A 15,690-nucleotide genomic window follows, 5' to 3' on the forward strand; every position below is an offset into this window, starting at 1 on the left:
GATGTGATGCTTGCCATACAGGCCAAAGAGTTTGATCTTGGTTTCATCAGACCAGAGAATTTTGTTTTTCATGGTCTGAGTCCTTTAGGTGCCATTTGGCAAACTCCAAGCTAAATGCCTTTTACTGAGGAATGGCTTCCATCTGGCCTGAATGGTGGAGTGCTGCAGAGATGGTTGTCCTTCTGGAAGGTTCTCCCATCTCCACAAAGGAACTCTGGAGCTCTATCAAAGTGACCATTGGGTTCTTGGTCATCTCCCTGACCAAGGCCCTTCTCCCCCGATTGCTCAGTTTGGCCGGGCAGCCAGCTCTAGGAAGAGTCTTGGTGGTTCTAAACTTCTTCCATTTAAGAACGATGGAGGCCACTGTGTTCTTGGGGATCTTCAATGCAGCAGAAATGTTTTGGTACCCTTCTCCAGGTCTGTGCCTCAACACAATCTACAACATTGTAGAATAATAGTGAAGACATCAAAACTATGAAATAACATATGGAATCATGTAGTAACCAAAAGTGTTAAATCAAAATATATTTTAGAATTTTGATTCTTCAAGTATCCACCTTTTGCCTTGATGAAGCTTAGCACACTCTTGGCATTCTCTCAACCAGCTTCATGAGGTAGTCACCTGGAATGCTTTTCCAACAGTCTTGAAGGAGTTCCCACATATGCTGAGCACTTGTTGGCAGCTTTTCCTTCACTCTGCGGCCCAACTCATCCCAATTGGGTTGAGGTCGGTTGATTGTGGAGGCCAGGTCATCTGATGCAGCACTCTATCACTCTCCTTCTTGGTCGAATAGCCCTTACACAGCCTGGAGGTGTGTTTTGGGTCATTGTCCTGTTGAAAAACAAATGATAATCCCACTAAGCGCAAACCAGATGAGATTGCGTATAGCTGCAGAATGCTGTGGTAGCCATGCTGGTTAAGTATGCCTTGCATTCTAAATGAATTACCAACATTGTCATCAGCAAAGCACCCCCACATCATCTTCTCCATGCTTCATGGTGGTAACCACACATGCAGAGATCATCCGTTCATCAACTCTGCGTCTCACAAAGATACGGAGGTTGGAACCCAAAAATTTCAAATTTGGAGAAGGAGAGATTTCCACCGGTCTAATGTCCATTGGTCGTGTTTTTTGGTACAAGCAAGTCTCGTCTTCTTATCGGTGTCCTTTAATAGTGGATTCTTTGCAGCAATTCGACCATGAAGGCCTGATTCACGCAGTCTCCTCTGAACAATTGTTGTTGAGATGTGTCTGTTACTTGAACTCTGTGAAACATTTATTTGGGCTACAATCTTGAGGTGCAGTTAAATGCCGATTTCTGAGGCTGGTAACTTAATGAACTTATCCTCTGCAGCAGACGTAACTTTGGGTCTTCCTTTCCTGTGGCGGTCCTCATGTGAGCCAGTTTCATCATAGCGCTTGATGGTTTTGCTACTGTACTTGAAGAAACGTTCAAAGTTCCGTATTGACTGACCTTCATGTCTTAAAGTAATGATACTTATTTGAGTTGTTCTTGCCATAATATGGACTTGGTCTTTTACCAAATAGGGCTATCGTCTGTATACCAACCCTACCTTGTCACAACACAACTGATTGGCTCAAACACATTAATACTTAAAGTAATTCCACAAATTATCTTTTAACAACGCACACCTGTTAATTGAAATGCATTCCAGGTGACTACCTCCATGAATCTGGTTGAGAGAATGCCAAGAGTGTGCAAAGCTCTCATCAAGGTCAAGGGTGGCTACTTTGAAGAATCTCAAATATAAAATATATTTAGATTTGATAAGCACTTTTTTGGTTACTACATGATTCCATATGTTATTTCATCGTTTTGATGTCTTCACTATTATTCTACAATGTAGAAAATAGTAAACAAAGAAAACCCTTGGAATGAGTAAGTGTTAGGAATATCAATTATATCTTCACCAATTTCATTCTATTGTGGTGAAAAATTATATTAATACCTAAATAAAGCTGGACTGCATCACCACATGCCAATTCAACGTTTGAATTAGTACTTTTTGAAATGGGTTTTGCAGTCATCAAGCTTGAAATGTGGTTCCAACATTATTTAATAGGGAGCCTTCATGTCATATTGAGTTTGGATATGTTAATCTGTTCTTGATTTACAAAACCATGTTTGGAGGGGTGGCTCAACACACCATGGCCACCAGCGGTATTGCAGAAATACGTCTGATTAATCAGACGGGGGGGGGGGGGGGGGGGGGGGGGGGGGGGGGGTATATATATATTGGGGGGGATTCCATGACCAAACATGGCTTGTTACAAAATAGTTTCTTCGAGCAACTTTCGAGCATGCTTTAAAAGGCAACGTCGATAGCGCGTTGGACTTCGGGCTAGAAGAAACTCTAGCATGCTCGAAGTTTCTATTGCTTCACGGTGTGAAAACAAGTGGAAGTATGTAAATGTTTATAAAAATTGTTATATTGATATTGGAGCATCTATAATCTAATAAATACTATGTTTAAACATTTTACACCTTTTATGTGACAATTCAACACCTATACCCATTACCCGCATATGGCCTAATGGCCATAACCGCACCTGCATTGCAATGGACTTCTGCACAGCATATTTCTGACAGGGATGCACAGAATTTTTCACCGCCTATCCAAATTGAGCAGCTGTGCAATGATTTGGCTTTCACCTTCAGAAAATACAGTATTATGCCGCAAGTAGCCAACAGAACCCATGCAGAAAAACGCACCTGCTGTCTCCATGCGCAAAACAGATCGCAAGTCAATGATGCCGGGGTAGCCTACAGAAAAATATGCAGTTAAGGTAATAAACGTAATAGCATGGTATACATATGTTTTGTCGATATATATGTAGACCTATAATTTTATCTATAGGTACTCCTAGCCTATTATGCATTTAATAAACTTCCATATGAATACGCGCTTATTATCGCATAGGCCTATATTGCGCAATCCAAATTGACGGTCTGTCGGCCATCATAAACTCGACTGTAGTTTCCTGCAACAAATCAATCAATTAAACACTTTGGCCTAAAGTAGACGGTTTCTAGAAGTAATACAATGTTAAGTAGACAGTGGTTTGCTGTTGTGCAGCTGCATGATGTCAAGCCGATGAAGTCGTCATCCTTTTTTCCCACGTTGCTTAGGCTACTTACTGCATCTTTCTCTGACTTATTGTCTGTCTGCCATAACCATAAAAAGGTATTCTGGGTAAAGTAAAATGAGCCTCAAGCTCTCGCCTTTGCCTGTGCAACAGCGCGTTCAAAGCGTTCACCCGACACCCCTCACGCAGGTCCACTGATTTTTCGGAATCACTCTTTCAATGTGCCTTTTCATTGAATGTACAAAACATTAAGAACATCTTCTATGACAGACTGACCAGGTGAAAGCTATGATTCATTATTGATGTCACTTGTTAATTCCACTTCAATCAGTGTACATGAAGGACACAGGCTAAATGCGATTTTTTAAGCCCTGAGACAATTGAGACATGGATTGGGTATGTGTGCCATTCAGAGGGTGAATGGGCAAAACAAAATATTTAATCAGTTGAAACACAGACACTTGTTAGTGTTGAATGCATTTGTTTATTTACACCATTAACATAATTTGTCAACATATTGTGATATGGAATCAACTTGTAAAATACATTGAATTTGCAAAAATGTAGGTTTAACAGAGAAAGATAAATGACATAATTGTGATATGATACTATTAGGCTAAAGCATTTGCAAGAAGCTATCAAAAGCTATTGTTTCATTGCAGTTTGTTGACAAGTTGATGAATGTTTGTGGGATTAATGTCCCCATCCCAACCAAAAATAGACGTTAAAGAATAGGACTAAGCCACTGGCTATCCAAGCTGTATACATCTCCCTCAAATGTTGATATTTGGTTTGCAACCAAACAATTCAATATTACTTTTGCAATACAGTAAATAGCCTAAAGTGAATGTAATCTTCCAAACATCCATGGCCACATTTTTGGGGTTACTGTAACTACAAATGTCTTCTTATGTGATCATAGAACACGTGCATGTTCAAGATAGCATGCAAATGTTGCAGGTCTGTGGAGATATTCACAATTTCTATAATAATCTGTGCAGAATCTAGAACAGCATTGAAACAAATCAAACTTTGTTTGTCACATGCACTGAATACAACAAGTGTAGACCTTACCGTGAAATGCTTACTTATAAGCCCTGAACCAACAGTGCAGTTCAAGAAGAGTTAAGAATATATTTACCAAATAAACTAAAGTAAAAAATAATAAAAAAACAACACAATAATAAACTGTATACAGGGGGTACCGGTCCCGAGTTAGTGTGCGGGGGTACAGGTTAGTTGAGGTCATTTGTACATGTAGGTAGGGGTGAAGTGACTTTGCATAGATAATAAACAGCTAGTAGCAGCAGTGTACAAAACAAATGGAGGGGGGGTCAATGTAATAGTCCGGTGACCATTTGATTAATTGTTCAGCAGTCTTATGGCTTGAGGGTAGAAACTGTTAAGGAGCCTTTTGGTCACCATCAAATCAAAGTTTATTTGTCACGTGCGCCGAATACAACAGGTAGACCTTACAGTGAAATGCTAACTTACAGGCTCTAACCAATAGTGCCAAAAGAATGTGTGTGTGTGTGCGTCTGTAGGTAAGTAAAGAAATAAAACAACAGTAAAAAGACATTTGAAAATAACTGTAAGGGTTTTCGTCCTCTTCTGAGGAGGAGGAGTAGGAAGGATCGGACCAATACGCAGCGTCGTAAGTGTTCGTCATATTTTTTATCAAAACTGAACACTACACAAACTGAAAACGAAACAGTTCTGTGTGGAAAACACAGACACAGAAAACAATCACCCACAACCAAAATGGGGAAAACAGGCTACCTAAGTATGATTCTCAATCAGAGACAACGATCGACAGCTGCCTCTGATTGAGAACCATACCAGGCCAAACACAGAAATACAACATAGAAAAAAGAACATAGGCTACCCACCCCAACTCACCAAACTAACACAAAGACATAATAAAGGAACTAAGGTCAGAATGTGACAATAACAGTAGCATGGCTATATACAGACACTGGTTAGTCAGGCTTATTGAGGTAGTATGTACATGTAGGTATGGTTAAAGTGACTATGCATATATGATGAACAGAGAGTAGCAGTAGCGTCAAAAGAGGGTTTGCAGGTGGTGGGACACAATACAGATAGCCGGTTAGCCAATGTGCAGAAGCACTGGTTGGTCGGGCCAATTGAGGTAGAATGTACGTGAATCTATAGTTAAAGTGACTATGCATATTGGATAAACAGAGAGTAGCAGCAGCGTAAAAGAAGGGTTGGGGGAGGCACACAATGCAAATAGTCCAGGTAACCATTTGGTTACCTGTTCAGGAGTCTTTTGGCTTGGGGATAAAAACTGTTGAGAAGCCTTTTTGTCCTAGACTTTGTGCTCCGGTACAGCTTGCCATGCGGTAGCATTGAAAACAGTCTATGACTAGGGTGACTGGAGTCTGACAATTTTATGGGCTTTCCTCTGACACTGCCTATTATATAGGGTCTGGATTGCAGGAAGCTTGGCCCCAGTGATGTACTGGGCCGTACGCACTACCCTCTGTAGCACCTTACTGTCAGATGCCGAGCAGTTGCCATGCCAGGCGGTGGTGCAACCGGTTAGGATGCTCTCGATGGTGCAGCTGTATAACTTTTTTAGGACCTGGGGACCCATGCCAAATCTTTTCAGTTTCCTGAGGGGGAAAAGGTTTTGTCGTACCCTCTTCACGACTGTCTTGGTATGTTTGGACCATGATAGATCGTTGGTGATGTGGACGCCAAGGAACTTGAAGCTCTCAACCTGCTCTACTACAGCTCCGTTGATATTAATTAGGGTCTGTCGTCCAAAATCAGCTCCTTTGTCTTGATCACATTGAGGGAGAGGTTGTTGTCCTGGCACCACACTGCCTGTTCTCTGACCTCCTCCCTATAGGCTGTCTTATCGTTGTTGGTGATCAGGCCTACCACTGTTGTGTCGTCAGCAAACTTAATGATGATGTCGGAGTCGTGTTTGGCCACACAGTCGTGGGTCAACAGGAGTATAGGAGGGGACTAAGTACACACCCCTGAGGGGCAAGTGTGTTGAGGATCAGCGTGGCAGACATATTGTTGCTTACCCTTACCACCTGGGGGCAGCCCATCAGGAAGTCCAGGATCCAGTTGCAGAGGGAAGTGTTTAGTCCCATGGTCTTTGTGAGCTTTGTGGGCACTATGGTGTTGAACGCTGAGCTGTGGTCAATGAACAGCATTCTCACATAGGTGTACCTTTTGTCCAGGTGGGAAAGGGCAGTGTGGAGTGCGATTGAGATTGCGTCATCTGTGGATCTGTTGGGGCAGTTTGCGAATTGGAGTGGGTCTAGGGTATCCGGGGGGATGCTGTTGATGTAAGCCATGACAAGCCTTTCAAAGCACTCCATGGCTACCGACGTGAGTTCTACAGGGCGTTTTTCATTTAGGCAGGTTACCTTTGCTTTCTTGGGCACAGGGACTATAGTGGTCTGCTTGAAACATGTAGGCATTACAGACTCAGTCAGGGAGAGGTTGAAAATGTCAGTGAAGACACTTGCCAGTTGGTCCACGCATGCTTTGAGTACACGTCCTGGTAATACATCTGGCCCTGTGGCTTTGTGAATGTTGACCTGTTTAAAAGTCTTGCTACCGAGAGCGTTATCACATACAGCTGGTGCTCTTCTGCATGCGTCAGTGTTGCTTGCCTCGAAGTGAGCATAAAAGGCATTTAGCTCGTCTGGTAGGCTCGCGTCACTGGGCAGCTTGCGTCTGGGCTTCCCGTTGTAGTCCGTAATAGTTTTCAAGCCCTGCCACATCCGACAAGCTTCAGAGCCGGTGTAGTAGGATTCAATCTTAATCCTGTATTGACGCTTTGCTTGTTTGATGGTTCGTCTGAGGGCATAGCCGGATCTCTTATAGGCGTCCGGATTAGTGTCCCGCTTCTTGAAAGCGGCAGCTCAAGCCTTTAGCTCGATGCGGATGTTGCCTGTAATCCATGACTTCTGGTTGGGATATGTACGTACGGTCACTGTGGGGACGTCGTCATCGATGCACTTATTGATGAAGCCGATGACTGAGGTGGTATACTCCTCAATGCCATTGGATGAATACCGGAACATATTTCAGCATCCGTGTGATCTGAGCACTTCCGTATTGAGCGAGTCACTGGTACTTCCTGCTTTAGTTTTTGCTTGTTAGCAGGAATCAGGAGGATAGAATTATGGTCGGATTTGCCAAATGGAGGGCTTGGGAGAGCTTTCTATGCATCTCTGTGTGGAGTTAATGTGGTCTAGAGTTTTTTTTCCATTTGCACATGTGGTTGCACATGTGACATGCTGGTAAAAATGTGGTAAAACTGATTTAAGTTTGCCTGCATTAAAGTCCCCGGGCCACTAGGAGCGCCACTTGGTTGAGCATTTTCTTGTTTGCTTATGGCCATAGAGTTGGTTGAGTGAGCTCTTAGTGCCGAGTCATCGGTCTGTGGTGGTAAATAGACGGCTACGTATAATATAGATGAGAACTCTCTTGGTAGATAGCGTGGTCTGCAGCTATAAGGTATTCTACCTCAGGCGAGCTATACCTCAAGACTTCTTTAATATTGGACATTGTGCATCAGCTGTTATTGACAAAAAAACACACCCACCCACCCCTCGTCTTCCCAGACGTAGCTTCTCTGTTTTGCCAGTGAACATCCCTGCAGCTCTATATTGTCCGTGTCATCATTCAGCCACGACTTCATGAAACACAGGATATTACATTTCTTAATGTCCCGTTGGTAGGACAATCGTAGGTCATCAATTTCATTTTCCAATGATTGCATGTTAGCAAGTAGAATTGATGGCAGTGGGAGTTTACTCGCTTGCTTACGGATTCTTAGAAGGCAGCCCGATCTGCGTCCTCTTTTCCGCCGTCTTTTCTTTACGCAAATGACGGGGATCTGGGCCTGTTCTCAGGAGAGCAGTATATCCTTCTTGTCGGACTCATTAAAGGAAAAAGCTTCTTCCAGTTCGTGGTGAATAATTGCTGTTCTGATGTCCAGAAGTTATTGTCAGTCATAAGAGACGGCCGCAGCAACATTATGTAAAAAATAAGTTACAAACAACACAAAGAACTAACAATAGCACAATTGGTCAGGAGCATGTAAAACGTCAGCCATTCTCTTCGGGCGCCATTTACCTTGAGTTCTTTCAAGAAGCAGCATCAGACAACTGTTGATAGTGGGGAGACATTACAAAAAACTGAAAGTTCAAGTGTGAGGTAGCATTATTACATCATCATTAAATAACAACAGTAGGCACATAAGCATGGCATAATGGCTATAAACAGCACTGGGGAAGAACTACTTAAAGTGACTGATGATATTATAGCACTCAAGTTTATTACATCTACAGTATGATCGTGAGTTGTTCCTGACTGCTGCTGATCGCACAAATCAGTGTGTATGAGCACCCTAACCATTTATTATAATCTAAGTTTGTCAAGAAAATTTGTAAAGACAGTAAATGTTATACAGTACATACCAACTGTCTTGGGAACACTGGTCCAGTCAGTGGTGGTATTGAAAATATCTGTAAATAAAACACGACAAATAAGTGAATAGATGTGTCAGAATTGAACCATATTCATAAAAAAGTCAGATTAAAAAAAAAAAATACTACAGAGTGCATCCAGATTGTGTCATAATTGTCTGTAAATTCAAATTTACACTTGAGGACCAAAATACTTCTGGCTCGCATTCCTTCCTTCTAATCAGGTAAATGGGACACCAGATGTGTGAACTCTGGCCAATCAGTGACATACATAAATCTTTACATCCTGGTAGAAAACGTGTCTAAGTAGAAAATCCTCATCCAAGTACTTGAGGGCAATGGTCAGATTTAATGGTGATATCTAAAAACTGACCCGGTAAAGATCCCTTTGCATGCCTTCTTGCTGATCTGGGTTGCTGGATTGCCTTTGCTGTCCCTCTTCTTCCAACTCACAGTTGAAACCGGAGGTAGAAGGATTTTTCTCCTTTGGTCCTCCTTTCTCTAAACATTTAATCAAAAGTCAAGTAAAGTCATATGGTAATATGCTAGTATAGCTATATATCAACCTGTTAGCAAGCTACTGGTTTGATCGACACCAGATCCGGATGTGCGTGTGTGTGCGAAAACATGTCCCCACGTCTTTGTTTAGTGCCCTTACCATTGGACGATGTCCATTCGTCAGGTTTAGATGCCGAGGGATGAGAACATGTTGGTCACCTTGATTACTCAAATTTTGCTTGACCTGTGCACCTACGTTGTAAACTTTTATTCATAGGTTATGTTGTAGCAACCTCATGATGGGTATAGGGAACATTTGAGTTGGATGAATGGAATGACTGTCATCCAATATGCTGGAATAGAAATAAGGCCATGCGCATAAAAAAAATACAAATTAACGGCACCGACTGCCACTGGCACAGGGGCATGTGCCCCCTCAGATTTGTCCTGTCAAAAATATATAAATAATGATCTAGCACAGGTAAGGTTCCCAAACTCCCAACCTCATTACCAAGATGCCATTTCAGGCCATCAATCAAGTTAGAGTAGCTAGCTTGTCTAACTATCTTAGGTGTCATGCCTGCTGGCAAGGTTGGTAGACTTTAGAAAAGTAAGCAATAACTAAATGTACTGAATTAGAAATTCCTATCAATCTTTTACACATTTTAGCAGAGATGCAGAGAAGCATTTTTAGTTTCTTTAAAAAAAAGAAACGGGGCCTCCCGGGTGGCGCAGTGGTTAAGGGCGCTGTACTGCAGCGCCAGCTGTGCCATCAGAGTCCTGGGTTCGCGCCCAGGCTCTGTCGTAACCGGCCACGACCGGGAGGTCCGTGGGGCGACGCACAATTGGCCTAGCGTCGCCCGGGTTAGGGAGGGCTTGGTCGGTAGGGGTGTCCTTGTCTCATCGTGCACCAGCGACTCCTGTGGCGGGCTGGGCGCAGTGTACGCTAGCCAAGGTGGCCAGGTGCACGGTGTTTCCTCCGGCGCATTGGTGCGGCTGGCTTCCGGGTTGGATGTGCGCTGTGTTAAAGAAGCAGCGGCTTGGTTGGTTGTGTATCGGAGGACGCATGACTTTCAACCTTCGTCTTTCCCGAGCCCGTACGGGAGTTGTAGCGATGAGACAAGATAGTAGCTACTACAACAATTGGATACTACGAAATTGGGGAGAAAAAGGGGTAAAATTTAAAAAAAATAAAATAAAATAAAATAAAATAAAAAAACAACAGTCGGGAGGATACAGACGGCTCCAGTATTGTTAGATATGCAGTAATATATATAAAAAAATGTAACATAGAATTACGCATAATGACTATGACTCTAGATTCCAGGTGTTTGAAAAATGCTAAATTCGCCAACATAGCCCCCCCTACGGACCACCCCCAGCCATCCCCACATACTTTGTGCCCCCTGAATTGATGAACCCATTGATGAACAACAGCCCCATTGCCTCTTCTATTGATTGCCTGCTTACAGTGGAAACGTACTGTATCACGTTCCACAGAACAATTTACAGGTGATATTTTGTTTTACTTGACTTAGCACCTTGTGCTTTACTTGCATAAAAAGGTTGGATGGAAACCTGGTTAATTAAGCAAGGTGGCTTGTAACTGCTAGTGTGATATATGGCCAATATACCACAGCTAAGGGCTGTGACGCAACGCGGAGTGCCTGGATACAGCCCTTAGCTGTGGTATATTGGCCATATAACACAAACCCCCGAGGTGCAGTATTGCCATTAGAAACTGGTTACCAACGTAATTAGTTTTGTCATACCCGTGTTATTCTGTCTGATATACCATAGCTGTCAGCCAAGCATTCAGGGTTTGATCCACCCAGTTTATAATGAAGAGTTTGGCGTTCGCTATAAACTTGCAGTTACAAGCTGCCTCGAATTAACAGCGTTTGTACGATCAATATCCACCTTCATAACATGGATGAAGCCTGAGCTGGAATGGGCCATTACAAGTGTAGTCTTTCTTACACATATCGTTTCTTTGGTGTGCTTATCAATGCACAAGTCCCTTTCCCCCCAACTCCTATGATCAAATACTTGTAAGCTAATATTAAGTCATGAAAGCTTTACTGCAAGTTAAGTTTCAAATGAATCAGTCTATGGTACAAATATATGTTTGGTATTTCCTCAAATATGGTACAGGTAATGAAGGGATGATGACACAAACTTTACAAGAGGGAGGGAATCAAATTTGATTGGAAACACATTAAACTTTATATTTTTATTTGGTACATGAAAACTTAAGCAAAAAAGTACATTGATTTGTATCCTCAACAAGTGAATTTGGTGGAAAAATGGAAAAAAAATGCAGATTTTAGAATATTCGCATGAAAATCTTTGATCGAAACGTAGATAGCGTTATGGTTTACATACGATAAATACAGACTCCACATAACTCTCATCCTGCTACTCTATTGTAACATTGCCGGATATAGAAACATATTTTTGTTGTAACAATAAATACACATTAGATCAACGTAAGTGGACAGCATGTGCAAATCTTGCTTTGAGGACTAGAAGTGAGGACTACACTTTTGTCAGTGTTTCCCTATCCTCTACTTCGGGACTACCATACAGCCCACATTTTGGTTCAAGCCCTGCACTAACATATCTGAATAAACAAATCAAACCACTTGACTAGGTGAATCAGGTGTGTAGTGCAGCACTAAAACACAAATGAGGACTGTTCGTTGGTCCCTCAGTAAAAATGTTGGTAAACATCACTTCTCTTATTGCTACATTGATTGATGTATCTGTCCCTGGGATGTTTCTTGCATGGCAGAACAAGCAAAATCCTGTTTTGATCAAGGCTTGTTCCACATGGAAGTCCAATAGAGTCAGCAGTCTTGTCCTCTTATTTCACACATCTCATTTCTTATTATACTGGAAAACACAACAGATTGAGAACTTATCAAAGTTAGTCTTTCCACATACTGTTGTCTGATTTGTCAATTAAAATGAGTTTGAAAACAGCAAAGGCAATGCTCACTTTATCGAGAATCCAATCTGCATCTGATATAGCTCTTTGTATGATCAGTTGAATCCTCTCAGGATCGTCTTCGTCTGTGTGACTATTGTAACCCTAGTTTGATACAAAAAAAGCGAATTGTTGACCAAGTTTGGCCATTATAACCTAGCTCTTTGTAACATTTAATACCATCAGATATGTCTAAGTTATACACTACGTAGCCTATGCTGTAACAACTGTAATGGGCTACAATCAGACTGTACCTGTCTTATAGCATGTTGATAATGTTGCTGCATTGCACGGGTTGGCAATTGCTTGCAACATCTAAGAAGGTAACGGTACAGATGAACCGGTGTACGAACCAACTCTGCGCCTGGTAATGGGGGCATACTGCCCGTGCAGAATGACGTCCTCCTCAATATGCTCCTGTGAATAGCAGGACAATTAACTGGGCACATTTCAAGTAGTCTTAATTGCAGTCGCACATTGATATTGTCAGAGCTCACAACGCCTAAAGAAATGTTTAATGTTCCAAGAATAGCATTAACATGATGATCGATCGAGCAATCTGCTGAGAAACGCAGCCCGACTGCAAAAAAAATACGATATGCAACGCTCCTGCCCTACAAGACGTTAATAAATTAGATGTGCTTGCCTCTTTGGAAGCGTATATCAATTCATTTTATGTGATCAATATCAATTGATACTATCGTATAAGTTAACGATCTGATTCAGAATGTATGTTAAATTGTGACTGTAGACTTACAGGTAGCTTGCGGTTACTGTACTTCTCCACGACACTGGTGGCAGACAGGGAACTTCCGTTTTTCTTTGAATTAGCCTACTGTTCAAAGTAAAGTAGCGTTATGTCCACTGTCATTTTAGTTAGTATTAGTATTAGTATTAGTACAATATTAGTTAGTAAATAAAGCCTTGTAAATGAATAGGCATGCGGTAAAACTGTAATAGGCAAGCATAAAAGTCGTCGATAAATCGAGGTCGAGTTATAAAATATTTGTGTACTCTTTAAACCAACACTGACGGAAACTTAGAACATATAAACAGTTCCTGAATGGATATGGATATTCTGTCAATGATATTTTCAATGTAGGAAATTCATTCTGAATACATTTTTTAATATTCCATTCATAAATCAGAAAACATAGTGCACCATAATATTGGACTATGGAAATAACATCTCTTGAAGAAAACATAATGCAACAGGCTATAAACCTATTCTTAATTTAGCAATAATCTCTTCAGGAATCTAAACCTTGGAATAACCCAACACCCACAACATGTTGACACAGGTGCTTTCCACATACGTAACAACGCAAACCACAACACCCCCACTGAATAACAGCATAAATCATCTTGCTCTTCAACTGAAGCTTTCATCCTCAGGTTTTAGATGGCACTGTGCCATCTACAGAGAAAATCCTTCTCTGTATCATAAAATACAATCCTAGTTTAATAGCTGTTTTGTGCAGTGTGAGGTGATGATATTTTCAATGTAGGAAATTCATTCTGAATACATTTTTTAATATTCCATTCATAAATCAGAAAACATAGTGCACCATAATATTGGACTATGGAAATAACATCTCTTGAAGAAAACATAATGCAACAGGCTATAAACCTATTCTTAATTTAGCAATAATCTCTTCAGGAATCTAAACCTTGGAATAACCCAACACCCACAACATGTTGACACAGGTGCTTTCCACATACGTAACAACGCAAACCACAACACCCCCACTGAATAACAGCATAAATCATCTTGCTCTTCAACTGAAGCTTTCATCCTCAGGTTTTAGATGGCACTGTGCCATCTACAGAGAAAATCCTTCTCTGTATCATAAAATACAATCCTAGTTTAATAGCTGTTTTGTGCAGTGTGAGGTGGTGATTGTGAGTCAACTTGACTGTCCGCACCCCAGTCCTGTTGGATGAGTCACAGGCGTCCAGCTGGTTTGCCACAAGCCCCTTGTTTCAGGGCACCTAGGCAAAGGTTTTCACAGTTCCACTGTGTGTGCTGATGAATGGCCTCATTGTGAAGGGGAGAGAAAAACAGCAATGGAATGATAGAGACTGGCCACTGCAGGGAAACAAGAATCACCCCCGCCTGGCTGTCTGTGTGCCCTCTGCAGCGCTGCTGACACCTGACCCATCCACTCCATCAACACAGTCACTCCCACAGGATTCCCCTTTACCTCAGGTGAACACTCATGTTGCTGTCCCCTTTGACCCCCTGCCAGCCAAAATAAAAGGATTCTTGACAACAACCCTGATAATTGACATTTTCTAAGCTATGAAATGACCTTTGAATACAAGGGTACACTGTAATGAACAAAATGAAAAGTATGTGGTCTAATCTAAACATCTCCATGTTTTGCTTTGGGAACAACGCATATGCTAATAGTGACTAGGAAATACCTGTTGTCTGTACTGACTAGACCACCATAAGCAGTGGGGAGTCAAAGACTCAGCCCCCCTGGGGGTCAGTGTTCAGAGCCTGGACTGACTTAAGCCCGAACAAATGTCTCTGGTGAGACCTTAAAATAGTTGTGCAGCGACACTGCCCATCCAACCTGACAGAGCTTGAGAGGATCTGCAGAGAAGAATAGGAGAAACTCACCAAATACAGGTGCGCCAAGCTTATAGCATTATACGTAAGACTCAATGCTGTAATCACTGTCTAAGGCGCTTCAACAAAGTACTGAGTATAGGGTCTGAATACTTATGTAAATGTGATATTTCAGATTTTTTTATTACTAAAAAACAGTTTTTGCTTTGGCATTGTGGGGTATTGTGTGTAGATTGAAGGAAAAAAAACATTTACGGTAATCAATTGTAGAAAAACATAAAATGTGGGAAAAAATCAAGGAGTCTGACTACTTTCCTGAAGGCACTGTGTGTGTGTGTGTGTGTGTGTGTGTGTGTGTGTGTGTGTGTGTGTGTGTGGTCACTATATAACACACCCACAGCTGCCCCCCCCTTCCCCCACACACACCAACAACACAAGCACCCCCACATATCCTTTACACTCACCACATGCTGCTGCTACTTTATTTTACTTGTATTACTATCTATCCTGATGCCTAGTCACTTTACCCTAGAGGTCTTCACCGATCCACTTGTATCCGAATACCATATATTCATTACATACTGTATTCAACATTCTAGGTACGTTTTCATAATTTTCCTTCCATTCACAAACAAATATATTTATCTCACTGGAGAAAGCATCTGAGTGAGCAAAACAGCGCCCCTCTGTCTCCATGTGTAGGCCATCTATCTGATGCTGTCTGGTCATGAAGAGTATGACATTGTTGCCACCCTAGCATTGAATGCAAGTGAAGCCAGCGAGCATTTGGCCTCCCTTGATAAAAAAGGTATAAAATAATAGCCAATCAGCACTGAGCTAAACTGAGTGAGCTCACCTGTGAATGCTCCTGTGCACTAGAAGAAAAAGAAAGAAAAGTGTCAAGGGAAGCCAGATTGGATTTGGCTTCACTCCGATCTCTTCGCATCAAGAGAAATATGTCATTAACAGAAACAACTTGAATTGTTTAATCTCATTGTGTTGTCCTTCGGTGGCTGGATGGCTAGCTAAAGT

The 15,690-nt window shown here is 41.8% G+C and overlaps 1 protein-coding gene across 1 annotated transcript; it reads right to left on the bottom strand.

The window, feature by feature from the left end:
* Window positions 1-11,305: 11,305 nt before the first annotated feature.
* On the bottom strand, window positions 11,306-13,087 carry LOC139382753 (LYR motif containing 9). Its single transcript, XM_071126873.1, has 4 exons — window positions 12,838-13,087; window positions 12,335-12,497; window positions 12,093-12,185; window positions 11,306-11,986 (listed from the first exon to the last, which is right to left on the bottom strand). The coding sequence occupies exons 2-4, from the start codon at window positions 12,458-12,460 to the stop codon at window positions 11,972-11,974; spliced, it is 234 nt and encodes a 77-aa protein (XP_070982974.1). The 5' UTR covers window positions 12,461-12,497; window positions 12,838-13,087; the 3' UTR covers window positions 11,306-11,971.
* Window positions 13,088-15,690: the final 2,603 nt, after the last annotated feature.

This window comes from Oncorhynchus clarkii, chromosome 24 (genome assembly GCF_045791955.1).
Source record: "Oncorhynchus clarkii lewisi isolate Uvic-CL-2024 chromosome 24, UVic_Ocla_1.0, whole genome shotgun sequence".
NCBI lineage: Eukaryota > Metazoa > Chordata > Actinopteri > Salmoniformes > Salmonidae > Oncorhynchus > Oncorhynchus clarkii.